Source organism: Thermobia domestica, chromosome 7, assembly GCF_964235325.1.
Source record: "Thermobia domestica chromosome 7, izTheDome1.hap1.1, whole genome shotgun sequence".
NCBI classification, from domain to species: Eukaryota; Metazoa; Arthropoda; class Insecta; order Zygentoma; family Lepismatidae; genus Thermobia; species Thermobia domestica.
Window position 1 is genome coordinate 256,082,917 of NC_137460.1, and position 22,629 is coordinate 256,105,545.

General features: G+C 35.0%; 1 protein-coding gene across 1 annotated transcript in view; it reads left to right on the top strand.

Annotated features, from left to right (window-relative positions):
• LOC145690839 (uncharacterized) overlaps positions 1-22,629 on the top strand; it is a 55,201-nt gene that overhangs the window by 11,839 nt on the left and 20,733 nt on the right. The window contains exons 4-6 of the mRNA XM_081766184.1: positions 1,452-1,564; positions 4,523-4,660; positions 16,089-16,293. Of these exons, the coding sequence (XP_081622310.1) occupies positions 1,452-1,564; positions 4,523-4,660; positions 16,089-16,293 (456 nt within the window). The remainder of the gene's footprint in view (positions 1-1,451; positions 1,565-4,522; positions 4,661-16,088; positions 16,294-22,629) is intronic.

Below are 22,629 nucleotides of genomic sequence, written 5' to 3' on the forward strand. Positions count from 1 at the left end.
AAGAAACCATTTTTTGCAGTTGTTTCAGCATTTCAAGAGAACATATCATTACCACACACAACACTCTACTAAAATCAGAAATGGCTGAAATTTACTAGTATTTCAGGTTTCAATACTTTCTTTTTCCGTAGAGCGTAAACAGTAAGAGAGATCGAAAGCGATATTTGCACTTAGATTCATCGTTCCAAGAATGAGTTTTGCCTAGACTTTTATCTACTGTCACAGCGGAAGTGGTAAAAGTTACGATTTCCGGTTTTAATATTAAATGCATAGTGGATAACATGGAAATAGAAAGCGACAAGTGTTGTTTTTTGTATGAGTTCAGTACCGAAAGAATACCTCTGATTTTATTCCTCTATTTCACCAGAAGTGATACATTAATTACCATTTTCGGTTTAAGTATTAATCTCCATAGAGGAAAAAACAGTAAAGCCCATTATACATGGTCATGGTTTTCCATCAAATGTTGTATCAAAGTTATCTTTGGTAGTCATTTGGTCAAATAAATTGGCTAAAACGTTACACGCATTATAAACGATCAGATACAAAACTTGATTTTCTTTGATCATTTGTTTACATTTCTTCGGTCAATTGTTACATTTGTTGGTAGGCATAGAGTGTTATGAGGTACTCGCGTGAGGCTGTTATTTAGAAGTAAGCTTAAATCTTGAACGAGCAATTGGAAATATGAACCGTGAATGTAAAATGTGAACGCTTGTTAACCTGTAGTCTCTGCCCTTGCCAGCCTGACTTCAGCCATAATTTATTCCAAGGCTTCTTTGTGGTTCTATTTATTGTATAATTCTTTAAGTTTACAGATAAACAAAACAGGATGCTGCTGGTAGGCATCAATAAGCATTTCAATTCTTCCCGTGTCCACGTTTAGCGCCACCGCACAATGATTTTCGTTTGTTTTCTTTGATAAAATGTTGGATAGGAATAAAACATTTTTTTATTTTAGAAAACTGTAACTAACCCAAAAGGTGCATACAACTTGTTATCGTACATGTTCAAAGTCCACTTTGCGGAAACATTTGATGGAATAGTTGATGATATATAACTTGGCTTAAGAGGTAGCGAGTAATGGCTTTTTGATATGGATTCAGCGCCTGAGGAATAGGAATCTATCTTTGATCTTATTTCTGTGCTGCGACCAAAAGTAATAGATACACTACCTTAAGTATTCAGTTTACATAGTTCAAAAGACTCCCATGGTTTCACACTGTGAGACGCAATTCACTTGTTATTCTCATTATTATTATTTACATGCTTACGTTTGCAAGAGGACCTGCTGCCTTCATCTTCAGACTCGAAAAGTTGAACTTATTCTGAAAATGAATGCTGTAAGACATTTTTGAAAGTCAGCATAAATAAATAAATAAATAAATAAAAAATAAATTTAAAAGAATGAAAACTGAGAGGTTAATATGTCTCTGTTTTTCTCTCGCTAGGTTTACCAACAATTTTTCACATCTTTGCCCATAGTGTTCCAATAGAAGAACGTTCAAGAGCATTTGGTTATCTGGTTGCTGCAGGGTCCGTGGGGCAGACAGTTGCGTCTGTGGTAAGTATGTAATTCTCTAGCTTTCTGTCTTAAAGCTTTTATTTATTTATTTATTATTTTTAGCTGCTGGATAATACTTAAAAAATTAACTCTAAGCGTTTGAAACGGGATGTTGAGGACAATAGATTTCTAATATAACAGCTATATGATTAATTATAGAATGTTCAAATTCCTAATCTACCTGTTCCAGAACAATGCATTCGACTACCTTCTGCGTAATAAGATCCTCAAAATCATTACCCGAGATTCTTCTGTGCCTTCAAAGAGAAATGTAAATATCACTACTGTCTTATCTCTCCGGCACTTCACTGGCATCTCTTTAAATTCTGTTTCTCATATATATCTATTTTTATTTATTCTCTTTAACTACGATTTTTTCCTAAATTTTTCACTTTGTGTTATCTTGTTATTGTGAGTATTCCGCTTTTTAGTTTCTATTTTTATTATTATTTTATTACAATTTAGTAATTTTTATTAACATTTTAAACGCCGAGCTACTTTTAGTGAATCGCACTGTTAGGCCTTTTTTAACATTTCTATAGTCAGAACGGCAAATTATTTTTATATTTTCAGTTGTTGTTCTGAGAAGCCGTAGACCATGGCTATATATATTACACCGAGAGTCCTTCTCTTCCGGAATTTGCATTCTACTTCTTTGAATCAGTGTCCACTGGTGGAATACTAGGCTTCGGACAATAGTTGCTGTGTGTACCACGGGTGGTACATGTGGCCCGACATAGAGGAGCCTTGCGTACCACCGCTGGTACACATGGCATTTTAAGGTTGGTTTAAAGGGACAAATTTTGCCGATAGATGTCACTACATTCTTCATATCTCTCTAATGTATTTTTTACCTTTCACAAAAATTCACGATTTCTCTTACAAATTTCAAACAAGAGACTTCAAATTTTTAGAGAAGGAATTTCATAACCTATCGAAGGCAACAATCCGTGCTGATTTTTTATTTAGAATTTTCTTCATTGTTGAAATGGCTTGATTGTTGAAATGGATATTCAAACCTTTAATAATATAACTATTTCAACAATTTACAAAATTCTAAATAAAAAATCGGCACGGATTGTTGTCTTCAATAGGTTATGAAGTTTCTTCTGTCAAAATTTGAAGTCTCTAGGTCGAAATTTGTAAGAGAAATCGTGAATTTTCGTGAAAGGTAAAAAATACATAAGAGAGATACGAAGACTGCAGTGACATCTACCGGCAAAGCTTGTCCCTTTACACCAACCTTAAGTGTTTTAAGTTTTATGTAGTTTTATTTTTCAATTCGTGTTTTTCGTTTTTTATTTCAATCTTGTTTTCCTTAATTATGTATACATGAATTTTTTCCTACATATATTATTTCCTTTTCCTACTGTGCTTTTACCGACCAACCCTATCCCATTAGTTTCACCTATCTACGCTAACTTTCTGCTTTCATCTTTCTAACACTTTCATGCAGTTCTACCTTCCAATGTGGCGCCCAATCAGACGCTTCATTGCAAATTCTGGATTTTTTGTTTTTCATTCGCCACTTTTTGTTCTCCCTGTCTGATGAAAGTGTTTAGCGCGAGCACTTATAGTTCACCTTCTTTAGTATTATGTAAGGATACTTCATTTCTTTGAAGAATTTGTTTCCGTTCCGGGATCTTGCAATTGCAGTGTGTTCAGATTTGTAGACCAACCTTATCAATACACTGAGTAGGAAGACGGGAACCGTCTTGATTTTGTCATAGGAGTGTATAAATTATAAAGCAGTTACTATTAGGATTGTGTAGAATGAAGAGGAGAAATTGAATTTTAATTCTTTTTATAGGTGACTCCCAAAATACAAAGATGTGATTTTGAGTTAAGCGTCTCTTTCATCAGCGACGCTATACGAGACTAAACGTACAACTTAACGTGGAATCCGTGCAACATGAGCTCCCGCCGGGAGTGGAACCCAGGTTTCCCATGTCAAAGACGTAAATGCTAAACCTTAACAACGAGAGAGCTCGCAAAATGCCAAGAGGGAAATGGCATAAATCAAGGGATTTGTTTCCATATACACATACTGTATCAAAATACAACAGCAGTAGTGGAAAAACAAACGTAATTGTAAAATTCATCCCTCTATAATAATAAGGTGGGAAATAGTTTTGTAGGATAGTTCTAAGTGCTAACTACGTTAGGAATTATCAAAATATGTAAAATTCCGTATTTTAGTCTGGTTGTGTTAACGTTGGTGCAGTTACTAAAAATACCGTTTCAAAAAACCAACCAATACCACCGGGATGTGATTTTCCTTCTCACCTGGAACACGTCACATGATTCAGTTTCGTTAAAGGTGAACGTGAGTACAATTTTATAAATATTTAAAAAACACAAGGACATAAAAATACATCGTTACTGAAAATTGATTTTGTCCTTTATATAAGTAATTTATTTGCTAAGTGCTTGAATAACTACTACACATAAGCTGCTAACGTTTTTCTCTGCTGCAGTATGCCATATTGTATCTCATTTAGTTCCTTCAAGATTTTACTATATTTTTAAGAGACCGAAATTTATGGCTGCAGACGGATTCACATAGTTATTGCTAGGCTGCTAATTTTCGAATATCCAAGTGTTTAGTGTGCGTGGATGTTTTGCTACCCGCATTTTATTCTTGGTGTATTCCTAAAGTTTTTTATTTAGCTTAGCAGAGCTACTTAGAGTAAGAGGCAGCAAACCTCAGGAATAATAATAATCAATCTGTAAGTGACCATAAGAACGTTCGTCAAGTGGTTGATGATCGTTCTTCGTAAGCTATATGACCAGGAAATTCTCTTCGACTATTATTCACACTACTTCATTTATTCAAAAATGTTTGTTAATCAGTTTTTCTTCTTCTTTCATTGTTTAAAATCTACATTAGCATCACAGAACTACTTAAAAGAATTCTGTGAAAACGACAATATATTTTTATGGTTATTTTCTTTCCAGCTGTGTCCTCATTTTGCGTGGGAGACGTCGTTCTATGTGTTCGGAACGTTAGGCATAATGTGGGTATGTGTGTGGCTCCTATTTTATAATGATAACGCTTCGTGTGCGGAAGATGAACTTCCTCTATTTGTAGCAAAGGTAAGTGATATGAACTAACTTATTAATAAGGAAAAGATTTTCTGGAAAACTGTCATTGCGCCCGTTCAAAAGTAATAACTTTAGACACGAAGTACACTAAAATATAAATAGTCAACTTGAATATTCCCACTATTGACATATTTTTCGTCAAGTTATAGCTTCTTTTTTGGAATTATTGTGAGGATGATCAAAGCATAAATAAATAAATAAAACGTAATGCAGATAAAGTGAAAAGTAAATAAACGTGTTCCGAATAGTGTTTTGAACATATTTCAATATATATATTCCTTTATAAAACATGGAAAGGAGTGTGGTCGGCTAAAATTATTGTTTCACATTATTTAGATTCTTCTTGAGTTTATGCCATTATTTCCTTTATTGTGAGTCGTGTATAGAAATGACATAGGGTAGTGTACACCCATAACTGACCCAATATACAGAGAGACATCAAATCAAATAATTGATTATTGACCAAGCAATGTGTCACAGAAAACTAGATGTACTTGTGTTAAACTTTTCAAAGTTCCAGATATTGTAACCGATCTCGTGGCTCCTTTTCTGTGAATGAATTAAAAAAAGACGTAAATAGGTAACAAAATAAAATAGAAGAACCGTCTTTTAAGACATTCATTGAATTTGTCAAATCATATGAAAGGGGATTTTTCCAGTACCTTTGTGTTGAATGATATATATACATATCTTCTAAGGTTTCCATATTTTACTTTTGTGCTTTTCAGTAACATTTCTCTCTTGCGATTATGAACAATGTCTCTGTGTAGTTTAGTTAGGAAATCGCTATTTATATTACAGGAGATTGACGATACAATCTATTTGTATCCGATTTTCTACAAATGAAAAAGATATTCAGAGTGAAAATGCATGAGGTGCCTTCCATTTCAACTCAGACAGAAAAAAATAAAATTGTATCATCACCATCTCAGATATTGTTGAAACTAGACATATATATAGAAACTAGACATGTTTTTAAGAAACCCATATATTTTTGTTTTGTCGAGAAATATTTTCCCGCCAAGTAATAGATCATCAAAGATAAGGAGTACTATTTATGCATTGCAGAAAACATTGAAAATGGTCAAATTCGGAGCCCCACTATTCAGCAATGGAGCCACGTAGAGTTATAATTCGTGTTGTGGTATGTACACTCATGTCAAAAATTATTGTCACATGCCTATAAATATGTCGTTGTAGCAATATAATTTGATAACGAATTCGTCCGGTATTTCTTACAATGTTAGTATGTGTATAATCCGCAGACATGTACGTGGCAAATTTCATGTCAAGAGAACAGTAAATAAGAACAATAAAATGAAAATAAAACTTTCTTGACCATTTAGAAACATTTTGTTTTACTCATTCTAATTTTCGTATTTATAATTCTTTTCCTATGAAATTTACCACAAATATACATTTTCAGATTATACACATAGTATCAGTATTAAAAGTACCCGCAAAATCATTATCAAATTACAAGAAGACAGTTATAGATATGCGATAATCATTTTGGACATAAGTGTACATAGGGATATAAATAAACTATATTTTATTATAGTTTGGTTTGCGAATGCGTATCTTTTTGTACATAAATTAACAAATGAACGTCAGTTTATCTAAAAAGTCGAAGTTTGCGATTTTGTTTGAGCACTTCCGGTTCGAATTTTAAAATTCTGTTTTCACGATTGGTAAGATCTAGTTATCCGCTTTCCAAGAAAAAAATTGTATCGCTTCTGTGTGCAACCGTTTTGTCGAAAAAAAAAAAAATTAAAAAATGAGAAATTGTCAAATTTTTAAAAATCGCCATTTTCTTGAAAACACCATTTTTTTAAATTCTGAAATTTGGTCAGATGGTTCAACTTTACTTGAATAATAAACATACCAAATATCATTCTCGACCAATGTTTCATAAATTAAGCACAGCTTTTTGAAGTAAGCGAAGTTTCGTTAATATTGATGTCGCGGTTGGCAACACTGGGAACAATAAAAGTGCAATAATTTGATGATGTTTGTGATTCACATTCATTAAATAAAGAACAAACGTTTTTCTTGACTGCTTTTTATTACTTTGATCAAAAAGACTCTCTGAAATAGTAAAAGGAGCTTCCCCCACTCCTCCTCCGTTTTCGTAAACGGAAGTAATCTGAAGTGGAAATTACGGTTATGAAACATGCAAATTTCAAGTTTACTTATGTAAAATAGTCTTCGATAACAAAAACTATTTTACATAAGTTTTTTTTTTTTTTTCATTTCATTGAAGCAATAATTTGTTTAATGCACACTTTGTTGACTCCTTAAATCTACACTTTGAATTGCAAAAGCTCAATTTTAGGGAAAACATGAACTTAGTTCATGGTGATCCATTACTGCCATAAAAACTCCTCAATTTTCCGAAAGCCAAAGATTACTTCGTTGAATACCAGTTACCAGTCCCACAGTTTCCCATTCTTGTCTTTTTATTCCTATTTGGTTTTGTGAGAAAAAAAAAAAAAAAAAAAAAAGAGAGAGAGAGAGAGTAATACCTGGAGTTTGTACTTGAACTATACTCACGAATTCTTCTACAGTTTTAATACTGTGTGTCTGTTTTTGCCTAAGTCTATGCCGCGTTGACACATTATTTACACCCCCTCCTCCTCCAGTACCCTCGTAGAGATTCTTGCCATTGCCGATTTCACTGAAAATCGAATGCTATATCGGTCTCGGACATCTGAAAGCGACCTTTTAAGTGGAATAGAGCACCATCAGAAATCACTGATACGGTTTGGGAAATTGTAGACACGTGTCGCTTTTCTTCGATTATTATTAGAAACTTGTCTATGGCTATGAGTACATGAGTCGAATCATGTATTTTGGCATCGCTTATTATAGCAGAACTATCCACTGTTTCATAATATACCACTGTCGTAAAGATGGAGATAAGCTAGTTTTTCCAGTGATACCTCTAAGTTTTGCTTTGCACAATAACAGTCCAGTTCTCAGCGAAGTCCACGTGCAGTAAAGTAGAATTCGTATCTTTGAAGGTTACAGGATGCTTTTCGGTAGCAATGAATTCTCTTTGGATTTTCTTGATGTCATGGATTCGATTCTTACAGTTAACAAACGAAAACTTCAATTCTTAGAGCAACGTATGATACAAAAACAAAAAGTGGCAGAGTTATTTAAATGAGATCATTGTTTCCCCATATGTCATACGCAACACTTTTCATTTTCACCAGGATCAGTAATTAAAGACTCCACATTTACTCCTTCCACTCCAGGACATTCACCACATTCTTGAAGAAGACAGATGTCATTTTCTGCGGAACATACTACTAATGAAAATAGGTCACTCATGACAGCTTCAATACAGGCTGCACCTTTGATTTGTTGCAACGCAGTAGCAGCTAACTTAAAATTCGTACCAAAATTATATATATATATATATCGCGGACTGACCCACGTTGGTCTAATATTATAAAATTTCGAGTGACCGATTTTTATGCTGGAATTGTTCTGTTTAGACAGTCCGTAAATTTCTTTGATGGAACGCGTAAAAAACGTTTCGATTTTTTTTAACTTGTCCATTTTCGATCACTGTAATGACAGCGCACTTATTGGGACTTTGTCTGGAGCATTCCAAATTATTACTAAGGTAATAATTCAGGGCTGTTGGAAGATTTTCAGAACTTACTGGATGGCAGTTGTACGGATCTGCGCATCCATATACACCTTTCTCACGTACCATTGTTCGGGCTTTGTCGATCATGTGTTTTGTGTTTGACGCGAAGAGTTCCAATATTTTTGATTTCAGTGTTGAGTTGCATATAAGCGTGACAAGACGAACTTCGTCATTTATAAAAACTTCGATTGAAGAGCAGAGTTGAAATCACGTACGTATGAAGCACAAGTTTCACATTTTTCTTATTCGTTACTTGAAGTTTCTTGCACTCAAATATTTACATTGTATATACTGGAAATTTTTGCCGTGGTGCGCCTCGAAAATTGTAGTTGCTGCTGGGACGTGGTGGTATGCCTCGTACGAGCAGTGACGTATCGAGTCTGTCCGTTGTCTGCAATAAAAAAGCAACGGAAGCTCTCTGCTTAAAAAAAAAGGATGGGCACATTTCAGAAATTAAGACCGCCTCTTTAATAAAAGAAAAATTGAAAGGTACTTAGAGAAACGTTTCTTATCTTTATTTAATAAATGTGAACCTCAGTCATCATCCAATTGTTGCACTTTATTGTTTCCAGTGTTGCCAACTGCGACATGAAAATCAACGAAACTTCGCTAACTTCAAAAAGCTGTAGTTAATTCACGAAGAATTGGTCGAGAATGATATTTAGTATGTTTATTACTCATGTAAAGTTGAACCATCTGACAAAGTTTCAGAATTTAAACAAAAAATGGTGTTTTCGAAAAAATGGCGTCCAAAAATGGCGATTTTTGAAAATTCGACAATTTCTCGATTTTTAGTGACAAAATGGTTGCACACAGAAGCGATACAAAATTTGTTTCGGAAAGCAGATAACTAGGTCTCACCAACCTTGAAAACAGAATTTTAAAATTCAAACCGTAAGTATTCCTTAATAATAATAATAATAATAAAATCGCGAACTTCGACTTTTTAGATAAACTGACGTTCATTTGTTAATTTATGTATAAAAAGATACGCATTCGCAAACCAAACTATAATAAAATATAGTTTATTTATATCCCTATGTACATATCACAACAAGAATTATAACTCTACGTGGCTCTATTGCTGAATAGTGGGAGCTCCGAAGTTGACCATTTTCCATGTTTTCTACAATGCATAAATTGTACTCCTCATCTTGATGGCCTATTACTTGTCGGAAAAATATTTTTTGATCAAAAAAAAAAAAAAAAAAAAAAAAGTCGCTTAAAAAGTCTAGTTTCTATAAAAAAGTTTCAACAATATCTGAGATGGTGATGGTACATGCACTGCCTGAATTGAAATAGAAGGCACCATAAGTGGGCTGAAAATTGCGCTTGAATCTTCAAGTTACCTTCCAGATACGTTCACCAGTGCAAGATGTAATCCTCGACTCAGTTGCATTTCTCGTTTTTTATAGAAAAGTAAATACCAAAGAGTGATTAGTTGTTCAAGCACAGCAGAAGTACTGCTGTACATAAGTTCTGAACACCTGAAGAGCTAAAATGTGTACCTGGTTTGTGGAAGAACTGAGTAGCTACATTAATATACCAGTGGACGTGAAGCAGGGACGTTGACGAGAATAGGTCCAAGATAGGATGAAATTCATGAGGTCTCTGCAAACGAAAAATTATTAAATAAGGACCTGAAAACGGATGTACACTCCGTTTCTACTTGTTACTATTGTTAGTGGAATCTAGGCTGCTTCAAGGTTGTCTTCTTCTGACAGAGGGGCCACGGTGGCTCTATGATAGAGCGTTCACCTCTGGTGCGTGGGGTCCCTAGTTCAATCTTAGCCCACGCCAAGTGAACTTTGTGGTAGACAAACACTGTGTGCGTGGGTTTTCTTGGGGTTGTCCCGTTTCCTCCCACTTTCTTCGTTCCGCCATTTGTTTCATTTCTCATCGTCATCGTCTCTTGTAGCCACACGGCATAATCGTGGAACGTAAAACTCAAAGATTTCATTTCATTTTTTCAAAGTCTAAAGAAGAATTACGCATATTTTTTTAATAATTACTGATACTTGTAAGTAGAGCCATTCATTATACATAATGAATAATTGAAATATGCAAGAAACAAATAGTAAACTCAGTTCTTATTTTCTGCATAAAACGGTTCTCTCAGGAACTTTCCTCAGCAGTCTTTCTCCTTTGAGTAAATGTTCAAATATACAGTCTAACCTTATATCACGAAGTAGTAGTTTTAATCAGGTAGCTTTAGTGTGCTATGACACGCATGTTGGATAACCTCTAAAAATTGCAAAACTGAACTCATATGTGAAAGTTCCTGCCTACGTATGAAATCTTTTTGAAAGGAAAGTAAACTAACTGAGCATCTCAAAACTTTAACAAATTGAGCTTAGAACAAGTGCAATGCAAAGTTATACTCTAACCAATTATATTAATTATTTTTGTTTGAGAATACTCTTCCATTAGTTAATTTTCTAGAGTAAAATTGCGATCAACTTCCGGAGTGATAACTCAGATAGTGCAGAGCTATAACAAACTCTCCTTATTGGACAATGAACGATGCACATATTCTAAACTAATCACTAATTTTAATTTCTTTTGTCGTTTTTATAAATTTGGATAATTATAATTCATTTTCTAGTTGGTACAGAGTTTAACCAAAATTAATCTTTAACGTGTATTTATATTTTTTAATGTTGATTTCACTTCTCTATAGTAAAGGTTCCAATATTAATTCCTGCATAATGTGTGATGTTGCTGTCGTAGGTACTTAATGAAATCAAAGACGGATTATATGTACAGCAATTCAGTTATATGTTTTTTTACAATTTGTTTAATTTTATATATATATATATATATATATAAAATATGTAAAGCATATGTTCGTAAGGTCAAAATTTCTAGCGGTCATGATAGCCACACACACACACACACACACATACAACGTCAAGAAATTAGGTAAAAACGTTATGAAGTCTAGGAAAAACTCACTACTGTAGCTCTTGGAATCTCGAATTGTTCATCCGTGCAGTGAACGTAGCTTAAAAGAAATAACATTCAGCAGTACTGAAAGAATAGTGGAAACAGTTTTAAAAGAGGAAACTTATTATACCAATATGGTAACCTTTAGCATGTAATACAGCGTGAATTCCTGTAGGAATAGAGATCTATATAGTGTCGTGATTTGTGGTTAATGGAATTTAAGTCATTCTTTATGCAGCACTGCCCCGTCGTAGGTAGACATGATGGCGGTTGAAATTTACTCTTAATCCGATTTTCGAAAGTAGTCCACTTATACTCTACTTTGAGATCTGAGAATTGGGTGGGCCAAATATGGTGCTGAACCTCATCGGCATGTTCGGTGGTTAAATAGGTCAACGGTGGGGAGGGAGGCTTTGTGATCATGAAACATGGCATGCTGAAGTAACGTTTGCACAATTGGGTGACGTTAGTATATAGAATTGCTTGGTATATCTCTACTGTGAATGTAATTATGATATGGCGGTGTAGGGAGTAATAGATCCTCCACAATGGTTGACAGTCGGGTGAAGACAGCCCACATGGAATGTTTGATGTGATGTACACCATGTCAACGCGTCCATTGGTGAGAAGGAGTGTAAAGGTAGATGTGTATGACCAGGTGACACATTCATTCCTCCATGTTTGAAGTTTTGTGGTTATTGCATATGAACGCGCTTTTTGAGCATTGTCACTGGTGGCTTGGCAATACAAATACCCCGAAGTTGGTACACACAGAGAAGGTGACAGTTTTTTTTTTTTTTTTTTTTTTTGGTGGGTGGGGGTGTTTGCCTGTTGAAGTTTAGTGTCCCTTTTCAGCTGCGAAGCTGTATGAGACATGAACCGTACAGTTTAAGATGGAATCCAAACATCTGTCGAGAATCGAACCCGGGACCATGCGCGCTAGCTACTAGACCAGGGGAGGGGGAGAACTGATAAAAGATTGTATGGGAACTCTCTGCCACCCACCTCACACATCGTGATGAATCCCACTGTACCACCACATTTGGAGTCAGTTAATTGTGCAATGTACGTTTGCTGATGTCGTTTTGGACACGAAAAATTCCCGTAATCTTCCAACTATCAGGAGCATTTCCTTGATAGATACCTTGTGCAGTGCGATCGGATGTTGTGTATGCCATGCGATCTTAAATAGTTTGAAACAAAGAAAAAAGGAAAGGAAATGGAGAATGAACTACTGGCACTTTGAATGACGTTGTGTGTCCTTTTGTGACCAATGGCTAATGCGGGTGACTTGACTTTGGTCCCGGGCCTTGGATATAAATTCCAATTATGGTTCGAGTAATAGGTTTCGACTCGTATAGCCTCGATGCTGAAAAAGAACGATAAACTCTATTCAATTAAATCAAATATCAGATTATCAACGGAAGATTATTCTTAAGAATTAAAGGTACGTTTTAGCTGTTGTGTGCGTGTGGTTTTACAATTTTAATAAAGTAAGCTGTTTGGTAAAACTCTTTCCGAGCAAGAATATATTCATAGAGTAGTTCCGTACCATGGGGACAACTGTCAATAGGTTATTACTTTTACGAGTGCATTCTGTAGATGATTCTGATACATAGAACTCAATGGTCATGAAATTTTCTTTTGGAATTCTAGTAAACCCTGAAGGTAGATGAGAGTGCAGTGTCAGATTTTTGCAGGCTTTCAAATGCTCCTATTTTTCCTATATATTTGCGTCTCTTCCTATAAACTCCTATATTTTCTATATTTTAACGAAACCTCCTATATTTTCGTGGCATTGCTACTTCCACATGTGAAAATAACATAAGGAAATAAGGTATGGGTGGTCCACAGTAAGATGGTTGAATGGAGACTTCTGTGTTGTTTTTCCTCCTTTCCTGCTTATTGTCTAAATATAATTACACCAAACAATATACAGTTAGAGCTGTATACAAACAATGTACTGAAGAAAATGAAAGTGTAACTGATACTTTTACTATTGTATATGTTTCCTTATATGCACTAAGTTTTGTGTGTAATTGTGAATTTAGATAGGTAACAAACCAACTCTTTGTATCATGTGTTTTGTTATTAACGAACTTAAAAAGTTCGTTTCTGAATTCTCTGTCTGTCTGTATGTCCGTCTGTTTGTTATTTGCGATTTTTTCAATTTTGAACCCTCTATTCCATAGAGCATCAAAAACTATTTGAGAAAGGATGGAATTTTTCGCGTCACTCTTACCATTCCCGAGATATTGGCCAAAAAGTGGCCGATTTCCAAAGATTTAAGGAGCCATATTTCTTGAACCATAGGTTATAGAGAGATGATATTGGTGTTGATCAATACCTAAGAAGATGGTGAACAAATAGTAACCGGTGGCCACTGGTCAACTGGCCATTTATTTGGCCAGTGGCCATCAGTTAATACCGGTATTAAAATGTTTAGCATCCACTTAGGTATTGATCAACAACAAAATAATCTCTCTATGACTTACCGTTTCCGACATATTGGCTAAAAAATAGTTCCGATTGCGGGAGAGTTAAGGAGCTATATCTCGGGAACCGTAAGTCATAGAGAGATCATATGGATGTTGGTCAATACCTAAGAGGATGGTGAACATTTTGCTACCAAAGAGCAGAGCTCAAAGCCAGTCACTTTTTTTTTTTTTTTTTTAACTAAAAGTTACTTTTTTCAAGTTTGTCACTAAAAGTGACATCTTTTCAAATTTGTCACTAAAAGTTACTTTTTGGGAGGTAAAGTGACTTTTTCGTGTGATTTATGTTTTTCATTGGCAGTTTTCTAAAAAAAATATTATAAAAATAAATAGAAAAGACAGAAACTTGTTACTCATTACTCTTCTGAAAGCTTCAGTACTTGTTGCCATATGAGAAACAGTCAGCTTTATTCTTACTTCAGCTTTAATTCTTTCTAAAGCACAGTGGATGGTTGGTGGATGCGTAAGCTCTCAAGGTAGGATTGAGAACCCTTCTGTGTCTATTCTTTCTTCTATCATAATAGTCTTTTAGTTTTTTATCGTGATAGTTAATGCTCCGCTCAACGTTGTGTGGTTCATCATGTTCGTCTTGTGTTATGCTTCTTGTATGTTCTTCTTAAGAGTAGGTGATGAATTTGAATATTTCATGACTTTGAGAACTCTCAATGCTAAGTCAAATATGTCTGGGATGAAGAAATTCGGAAATAGACCAGAACTGGTTCCACTTACTCAGAAGCTAAGTCTGCTTACAGCAACTACAAAGCATACTTAGAAAACCTAAGAATGGAGGAAGCTCAAAAAGAAATAGTAAAGAAGAAAAGATGAAACAAAACAACAAACAAAGAAAGAGGTGATGGAAGAATTGACAAAGGAGAAAAGGGGCATAGTGAGATTTTGCCACTTTTTCGTGTGCTTTTGGTAATTTCTCAACTATTTACAAAAGACCAGATCACTACGAGCCCTGAAATAGTAACCGGTGGCCACTGGACAACTGGCCACCCTTCCGCAGATATTCGCCAAAAATGTTCGAATTTCGTGAGATTTAACGATCCATGTCTCGGGAACTGTATGTCATAGAGAGATGATATTTTGCAAATTTTTGCGAGAAACAGGTGCGAATAAAAAGATTACTTTTACATCTAGGAACAATGACAGTTATCCTTTCCGCCCCATCTCCCCATTGTTTTTAATTTCATTCTGGCAATGCTCTTGAAGCATTCTCAATTTTTTTATTTTTTATTTTATTTTTTTAATGAATTTTGCATTGATTTCTACAACTTAAGTATATTATTTAAAAAAAATAAAGGAATTAACATAGAAATGATAGGATCTTGCAAGTGATAAAATTATTCACATCTTGGAGACTTATACTTAAACTGATTTTCTGATACAGATCCTTTTTACACTTTCCTTATAGTCGTTGCTTAGTACCGGTGAACTACGTACGAAAACAAAGAAACTCGTATAAAATTTTTCAATGAGATAATTACCCTTTTAGTTATATCTAGAGTAGTATGTATGTTCATATAACAGTTGGTGTAATTTCCATGTGATTTTTTAAATTTCTATCTATTGGATTATTGAAATGTTCCTCTTTCACAGTTTAACGAAACCTCCTATATTTTTTCGTCGTGATTTCCTATACTTTTCTCATTAGCATTGGAAAGCCTGTTTTTGTCATTCTGCAGTTGGCATGATCTGGTAAAAACTGTTAGGATAAAAAGTTGAGTAATGCAGGTTAAAGTGTGATTGTTACGATTCGATTTTCGATTTCAAGTTCGCATCCTTGTCACTCTTACATGACGAAGAATTCGACAACATGTAAGAGGACTTTTTGTATTCTTTTGATGTCACGAATAACCTCCCGGAGTTTGTGTACATCTTTCAGGTTCACCCTATATATATAAAAAAATTTTGAAGACATTTGTATGCAATTTTAGTGCTTAGCGCCTTAACGGATTTCTTATGATTAACCTGGACACCTACGTCCTATGTGAGTTAACGAAAGCTTGTGCATCATGCAATGGTCTTGGTTTTGATAATGCCAGGTACAGATTGACGAAACTTCGATACCATTTATCTACAGAAGATAGAACATACGTAGATGATAACATATTCTTTGCTCTTCAGTGTTACAATGTCCAAGTTGATAATGTATGTAACTTCTAACACTCACGTAAGTTGTTCTACATACCATATCCTTCATTCCTGAGTAACTTATTGTACATGTGACTTGTCTAAAATTGTAGTGTGCTAAGCTTCACATTTGTTTGGATTATTTGGAATTTTTAAACTTTGTTTTCTTTCTTTGTTGTAGGTCAACAATACGAATGTACGGTGGACGGAATTCATTTGTCATTGGCCCCTGTGGGCAGTGTATATCGCGCATTTTGCAATGAATTGGAGCAACTACATTATAATGCAGTGGCTTCCAACGTATCTGGCCAGAAACTTAGGAGCCAACAAGGAAAGCATTAGTCTTACTGCGGTGCCTTACATTATCAACTCTTTAGTCGGCATAGGTAAGAGATAACATTTATAATATACGTGAAATGAATTCGCCTTTGTATAAACCAGTTATGAGCAAACTACGGCCTATGCGGGTCCCTGAAAGATTTTTTTTTCTTTTTCCGGGTCGCAACATGATTTCTAATGTGAGGAATTGGAAGAAGTATAGGGTTAATTACTTCGAAAGAGTTGTAGAGAGAGAGTAATACATGGACATGTAATTTCACTCTGAGAATCACTGCATCTCAATTCGAACCGAATTATGAGAAATCTCTTATATTAATAGGACATAACACTACAAAAATTTTGTAAAATATACCATTGTTGTTTTTAGTAAATTAGAGTGGTCCGCGTTAAGTTTTAACTTTTCCTTTGGCCCTTGAAAAAAAATGTTTGATTATCAGTGCCCTAAATTCTTTAGATACAGCAGATTTTAAACTAGCATTCTGCACTCTGTGTGAACTGATCATTTATCATGTGCTGGGTAGAAATATAAAGTAAAATAACATTTCACTTTCATTGTTACTTGACAAGTAAAAAAATGGTTTATATTTCGAAACTATGTTCGGGTTGAAGAGTTCCGGTAATAAAGCTAATTTGTGGTCTGTTTAGAAAGTTACCTGTATAATCTACAGATGGCAACACGAGCTTAAAACAGTATACCATTATTACTATGGACCATTTTCCTTTATAAAGCTTAACTTTATGGTTAGGGTCAGTAAACACAAATTGCAGTTAATTTTTGTCATTTAGTTACGGTGGGAGGTTCTTCTGCTAAAGATTTCATGACTAATTCTTAAGCCTTATGCTTTTTAAGATTTTGAACACTGAGCGATCATTAAATATTTGGTATAATGGATATACAACAACAGAACAAACATTACAGAAATACGTAAAGATATCAAAAATAGTTGAAGAGACTGGGTACTTCAACGTGGACATTTGAGTTTAGATGCGGTTGCGAAAGCTTGGAAGTAAGTCACAAAGTAGACGAAGAAAATGCGTCAGTACAGCAAACATTATTGAAAAATACAGGATGTGATACTTCAAATTGCCAATTAATGGTGAGTGATAATACAGAAGCTCTAGAACTTTATGTAAACGAGTATTTCATAATTCGACTAAAGGATTATGGATTAAAAAAACAAACAAACAAGAAAAAGAAAAAAAAACTGCATAATGGGTACCCCGACTGCTGACACTTGAAAAACAAATCACAACTCAAATCTCTAAAGATAACGTAGCTCATTTTAAGAAAAATCCAACTGATCTTCTGCACCGATTCATAAAGATGAAATATAGTTACAATCCTACGCTTTAGAAACGAAACAGTAGTGAAAACAATGAAGACATTGCGATCATGTACCTCCAAAGGTCATGTGTATGAAGTCTGCCTGAAAGATCACGGCGTCAGGTTTTTGAGATCCAAAAGGTATTCGCATTGAGTATCTTCCACCTAGTAAAACCATTACTACTAAATACTATGCAAGGCTTTTGGATCAATAAAATAACGAAAAAAAAAAAAGTGGCTTTATCAAAGAAGATACTCATCTTGCATCACGATAATGATTGCCGCCATATTGTGTTGTTAAAAATTAATGAGTTACGGAGTATAGTTTGCTTTATATCTGCCTTATTCGCTAGATTTGGCTTTATCAAATATCGACTTTGTCTCGAAGCTGAAAAAAATAAATAAATAAATTTTAAAAATGTTGGTCAGCTTCGATTTTTTTTTTTTTTTTTAGATTAAAGCTTACATCTTTAGTAGAGGCGTATTTAACGGGGTGGAAGAATCTGGTTTCTGTAATGACATAGAGGTTTTACAATATTCTTGGACCAAGTGTATAAGTGTCAAGGAAGATACATTTGTGAAGAGGCAAATCAGTGTCTTGGGTGTCAGGGTAAGAACTTCCCAAATGATTCTCAGAATGATTCGTTATCGATTTTTTCAGAGAAATAATAATGCCATATGGCAGGGTCATTAATGAAACACACACACAGAGACACAAAAGAAAAAAGAAAGAAAAGAAAAGAAAAGAAAAAGATCGTTTGAGTCACCTCTGAAGAAATTGTACAAACGAAACTGTCTCCACTAGTAAAATATTTTAAGTCGATCTTTTTCGGAGATAAAAAAAGTATTGTGCGATCATTAATTGCAGATTTGGTTTATGAACAATGTAAAGCAGTTATCGAGATAATCTACGATTGTTTGATTGTTGGTCAACAGTAAACTGCCTGAAGATGTAGAAGAGAAACAATCCAAGCAGTTTGGTAGGCAGGAATAAAATAAATAAAACGGACATATCTATAAAAGTTGTTAGTGACAAACGAAAATATCTAGAAAAGGTTTTATTTTCCCACAGGGTTGGTTGGTTTAAACCAAGGTGGTTTAAACCAACTGGTTAAAAAAAAACACTGGTTTAAACAAAAAAAAAAAAAAAAAAAAAAAACGAAAAATGCTTTAAATCGTGTGAACTTCATGGTGACGTTTCCACATATCAAACCATCCGCATTACGTTTATCTACTTTTCGCCTTTAATCAAGGGCTCCCGTGTTCAATTCTCGGTCGAACCACAACCCATCTTTCAAGTGTAAACCAAGTAGCGATTCGAGGTGTCCCTTTAAGCGAAAGTCTTCTCTGTGATAACTTGGTATTTCATAAGGATGTTAAGCGTAAACATACGAAATGAAACCAAATCATTTGTTTTATAAAGAAGTCAAGGTTGCTTAAATATATTGATAGAAATTGGCAAAATTTATCAACTGCCTACGTAGCTTCCAACATCAACTTGTTTTTGACTTTAATTTTATTGAATGATATCTACATACCAAATTTATAATTTAATACCTCAGTTTTAGTGTAGTGATATGATACGTTGACCTTGTCATTTTACATACAAATACATTTAAAGTAATAACAGGATTTTTCCAATGGCTAAAGCGGGAGTTTCCCGATTTATATATAATTCTGGTATGTTTTTACTTGTGCAACTGTTTATCTTTTTGTCCTTCTGAAATGACGCTTGACAATTATATTATCAAATAGGCCTATGTAAAGATCAGTGCAACGTATTTTTATCAGGAGTCCTTCGTGAGTGAGTCGGCAATCGCGTTTGTGACCAATTAGTCCCGGTTTCGTGTCCAAATGGACAGTTTCTCTTGGATGTAAGTCGAGAAGCGGTTTTGATACCACTTTAAGCTTATGCGACCCGTTCCAGCATAACCTTGTTGTTGCATAATAACACCAAGGCGAAACACACTAATTTCTGTCCATATCTAATATAAATACAGAGAGTAAATTATTTAAACTAAAAAAATCTGGTTTAAGCAAAAAAAAAAAAAAGTTTAAACAAAAAACTTTTTTTGTTTTGTTTTTTTCAATAAAAACCATGGTTTTTGCCAACCCTGTTTTCCCGGATACAGAGCAAGATCTAGTTATATCTGAGTTATTCAGTATGTATTCTGTAGCCACTACTAGCAAAGACTGTCTTGTGTAAGTTTATGGTATACTTTTTTTTTTTTTTTTTTTTTTTTTTTGTGGCAGTTTTCTTACTTTTCATTTGTTAGGGACAGTTAAATGGAAACCGAATACACCAGAAAAAGTATCTAGGGAATGTTTTTTTTATTCAAAAGTAATTGCCAGACGCGTTAATACATTTCTCACTGGGAAACGAAACGATCAATTCCAGCCTTGTAGAAGGAGTTAAGTCGCTGACGGATCCACAACCTCACCCACTCTTGTGCTTCTTCGTCCAACTGAAACCGACGTCCACATGTCTCTTTCTCCAGGTCGTCAAAAATGTGAAAATCACTAGAGAAAAGATATGGGCTTTACGGAGGATGTTGAAGACTTTCCCAGTCAAAGCATTGAAGCGTATCCCTCACCAGATTGGCGGTATAGAGACGGGCATTATCATACAAAAGGATGATTCCGTCCGACAGCATTACAGGGCGCTTTGTGCGTCCAGGGCCGGATTAAGGTGAGGGGCTTAGGGAAACTATAGCCCCGGGCCTACAGGTAGACAGAGGCATCTACTCGGATCAAAATCTTAACTGGCTATCTAAAAAGAATCATGAAGATACAATCATCATCATTGTATCTTCATGATTCTTTTTTAGGTAGCCAGTTAAGATGTTATCATCATCATAAAATAATATATAAAACATATTCCCTTAACTTTTCTACTGTACTTTCACAGAAACGTATTAGGTGAAGTCAGCAGGGACCACATATTTTTTTCTAGCCCCTAACCTCTAGATGGGTTACTCCAGCCCTGGGTGCGTCTCAGTTTCTGCAAAAGGTCTTTATAGCGCTTCGCATTTATTGTGACCGGACGCTCGAGGAAGTTAGCAAGCAGAGGGACTCTGGAGTCGAAGGAGGTCATCATGACTTTGCCGAAACTTATGGTGAACAGCTTTGAATTACTTTGGTGGGAGAAAATTGGGGTGCTTCCAGCGTTAGCTTTGCCGTTGCTCAAAATTGTGGCATCACGTTTCTTCCCCCGTGATGATACGAGACAGAAACGCATACTCTTCCTCGTGGTACTGCTGCAGATGCATCAGACATGAAGCCATTCTGTCAATCTTTTGTCTCTCTGTCATTGATGCGGAACCCACTTTGCGCAAATTTTTCAGAATTGCTGGTGTTCTTTGATAATGGCATGCACGGAGCCATGGCTAATTCCGACCTGAACACGAATTTCTTTCTCTATGATTCGTTGGTTTACCCGGATAAGACCATCAATCCGCGCAGTCACATCAGGGGTAATGGCTCTATGGGCCTGCCCTGAGCGCGAATTGTCTTTCAGTGATCTGCGTCCTTCTGGGAATCTCTTACGCCACTCCTGCACACTTATCAGTGACATGCAGTGTTTGCCATACACAACAGACATACGACGATAGTTTCGCGTGTTCCAACACCCTCAGTCACCAAAAACGACCACACCTGTCTGGTCTTTTTTTTTCTTGCCTCCATTTCTAATGCTGGACGAACACACTTTTTACTACGCTCACCTATAGAGCAATAAAGAAACTGTTGTACCTGTGATTTGTCACGATGCATTTCTCCTCGCGAGAGATGACAGAGTAGCAGTATTGCCAACTTTTGCGAGGAATGTGTTTTATGGAGGGTGTTCGATTGTCACTTGATTGCTCGTCATGTCTCCTATCCCACTTGAGGTTATTACAGTATTGATCGGATGCCACCAGCAGCAGTAAAACAATAAATAATGTAAGCTTCTGAGTTATTGAGGACAGTTACCTTTGTTTTTGTATTGCTGGTGTGGTGTTCAGTCTGCTGGTCTATTTCTATCTTTTGCCAAAAGAGTATAATAATCGTAAAATTTCGAACTGAAAATATTATTTTATTTTATTTTTACTTGATCTACCTGTGAAGTTAAATTATGAGGTTATTATCATTATATTGCGAGCGATGATAATGATTAGAAATAATGTAAGTAAAAGGCTAATAGTCACCGCAAGAAACAAACCTTATTTCTAGGAAGTAGTTTCAAAGAACATAGTCTTCATCGTCAGCCTAGGCACACTTTAAAAAGGATTTAAACCATAAAAAGAATTTTAAAAATGTACGAAGTAAAAATCTTGTCACTATAATTAGACATATGTTAATAGTAATTCACTTGTCATTGTTCACTATTGTTTACTGTTTTTTTTCTTTTTTCATTATCTTCCAGACGGCGAAAATGAGTAGCAAAAACATTGCTCCAAATGGCATTTATGTCACCTTTATCTGAATTGAGTGCCGGTTTTTTCTTAATGAATGTAATAAGTAGGGTTAGGATTTTATTGCACTATAAATGCGGGGAAAATGCAAAATAAAAAATGCAATTATGCACTAAAAATCTTAAAAAATGCATTATAATTTGAAAAAAATGCTTTCATAGAGAATCATCCGTTACTATTAGTGCATTACCTATATATATATATATATATATATATATATATATATATATATATGTGTGTGTGTGTGTGTGTGTGTGTGGTTCTACTCTGCTGTGTTTTTCTCAAAAGTTGCACCTAACACTGAGTTGCAAAAAAAAAAAAAAAAAAAAAAAAAAAAAGTTGGTTTTCGAACTCGAATGCACGGCGGTTGTCTGCAAATAACGACTTGTACATTGAAAAGGTTCTTTCAGTTTCTACAGAAACCACCGTAGCATATTCGAAATAGACCATATCACTAATACCTAGATCACTTACTAATTTGGGCAGTACAAACTTTCTGCCTGAAAGAATGTACACTATCGCACACAAAACATGGTAACCTGAGTTTTTTTCGATACATCTGTCATTTTTCTTGCCAGTACAAGTCCTACTTCCCCAGGAACACTTTC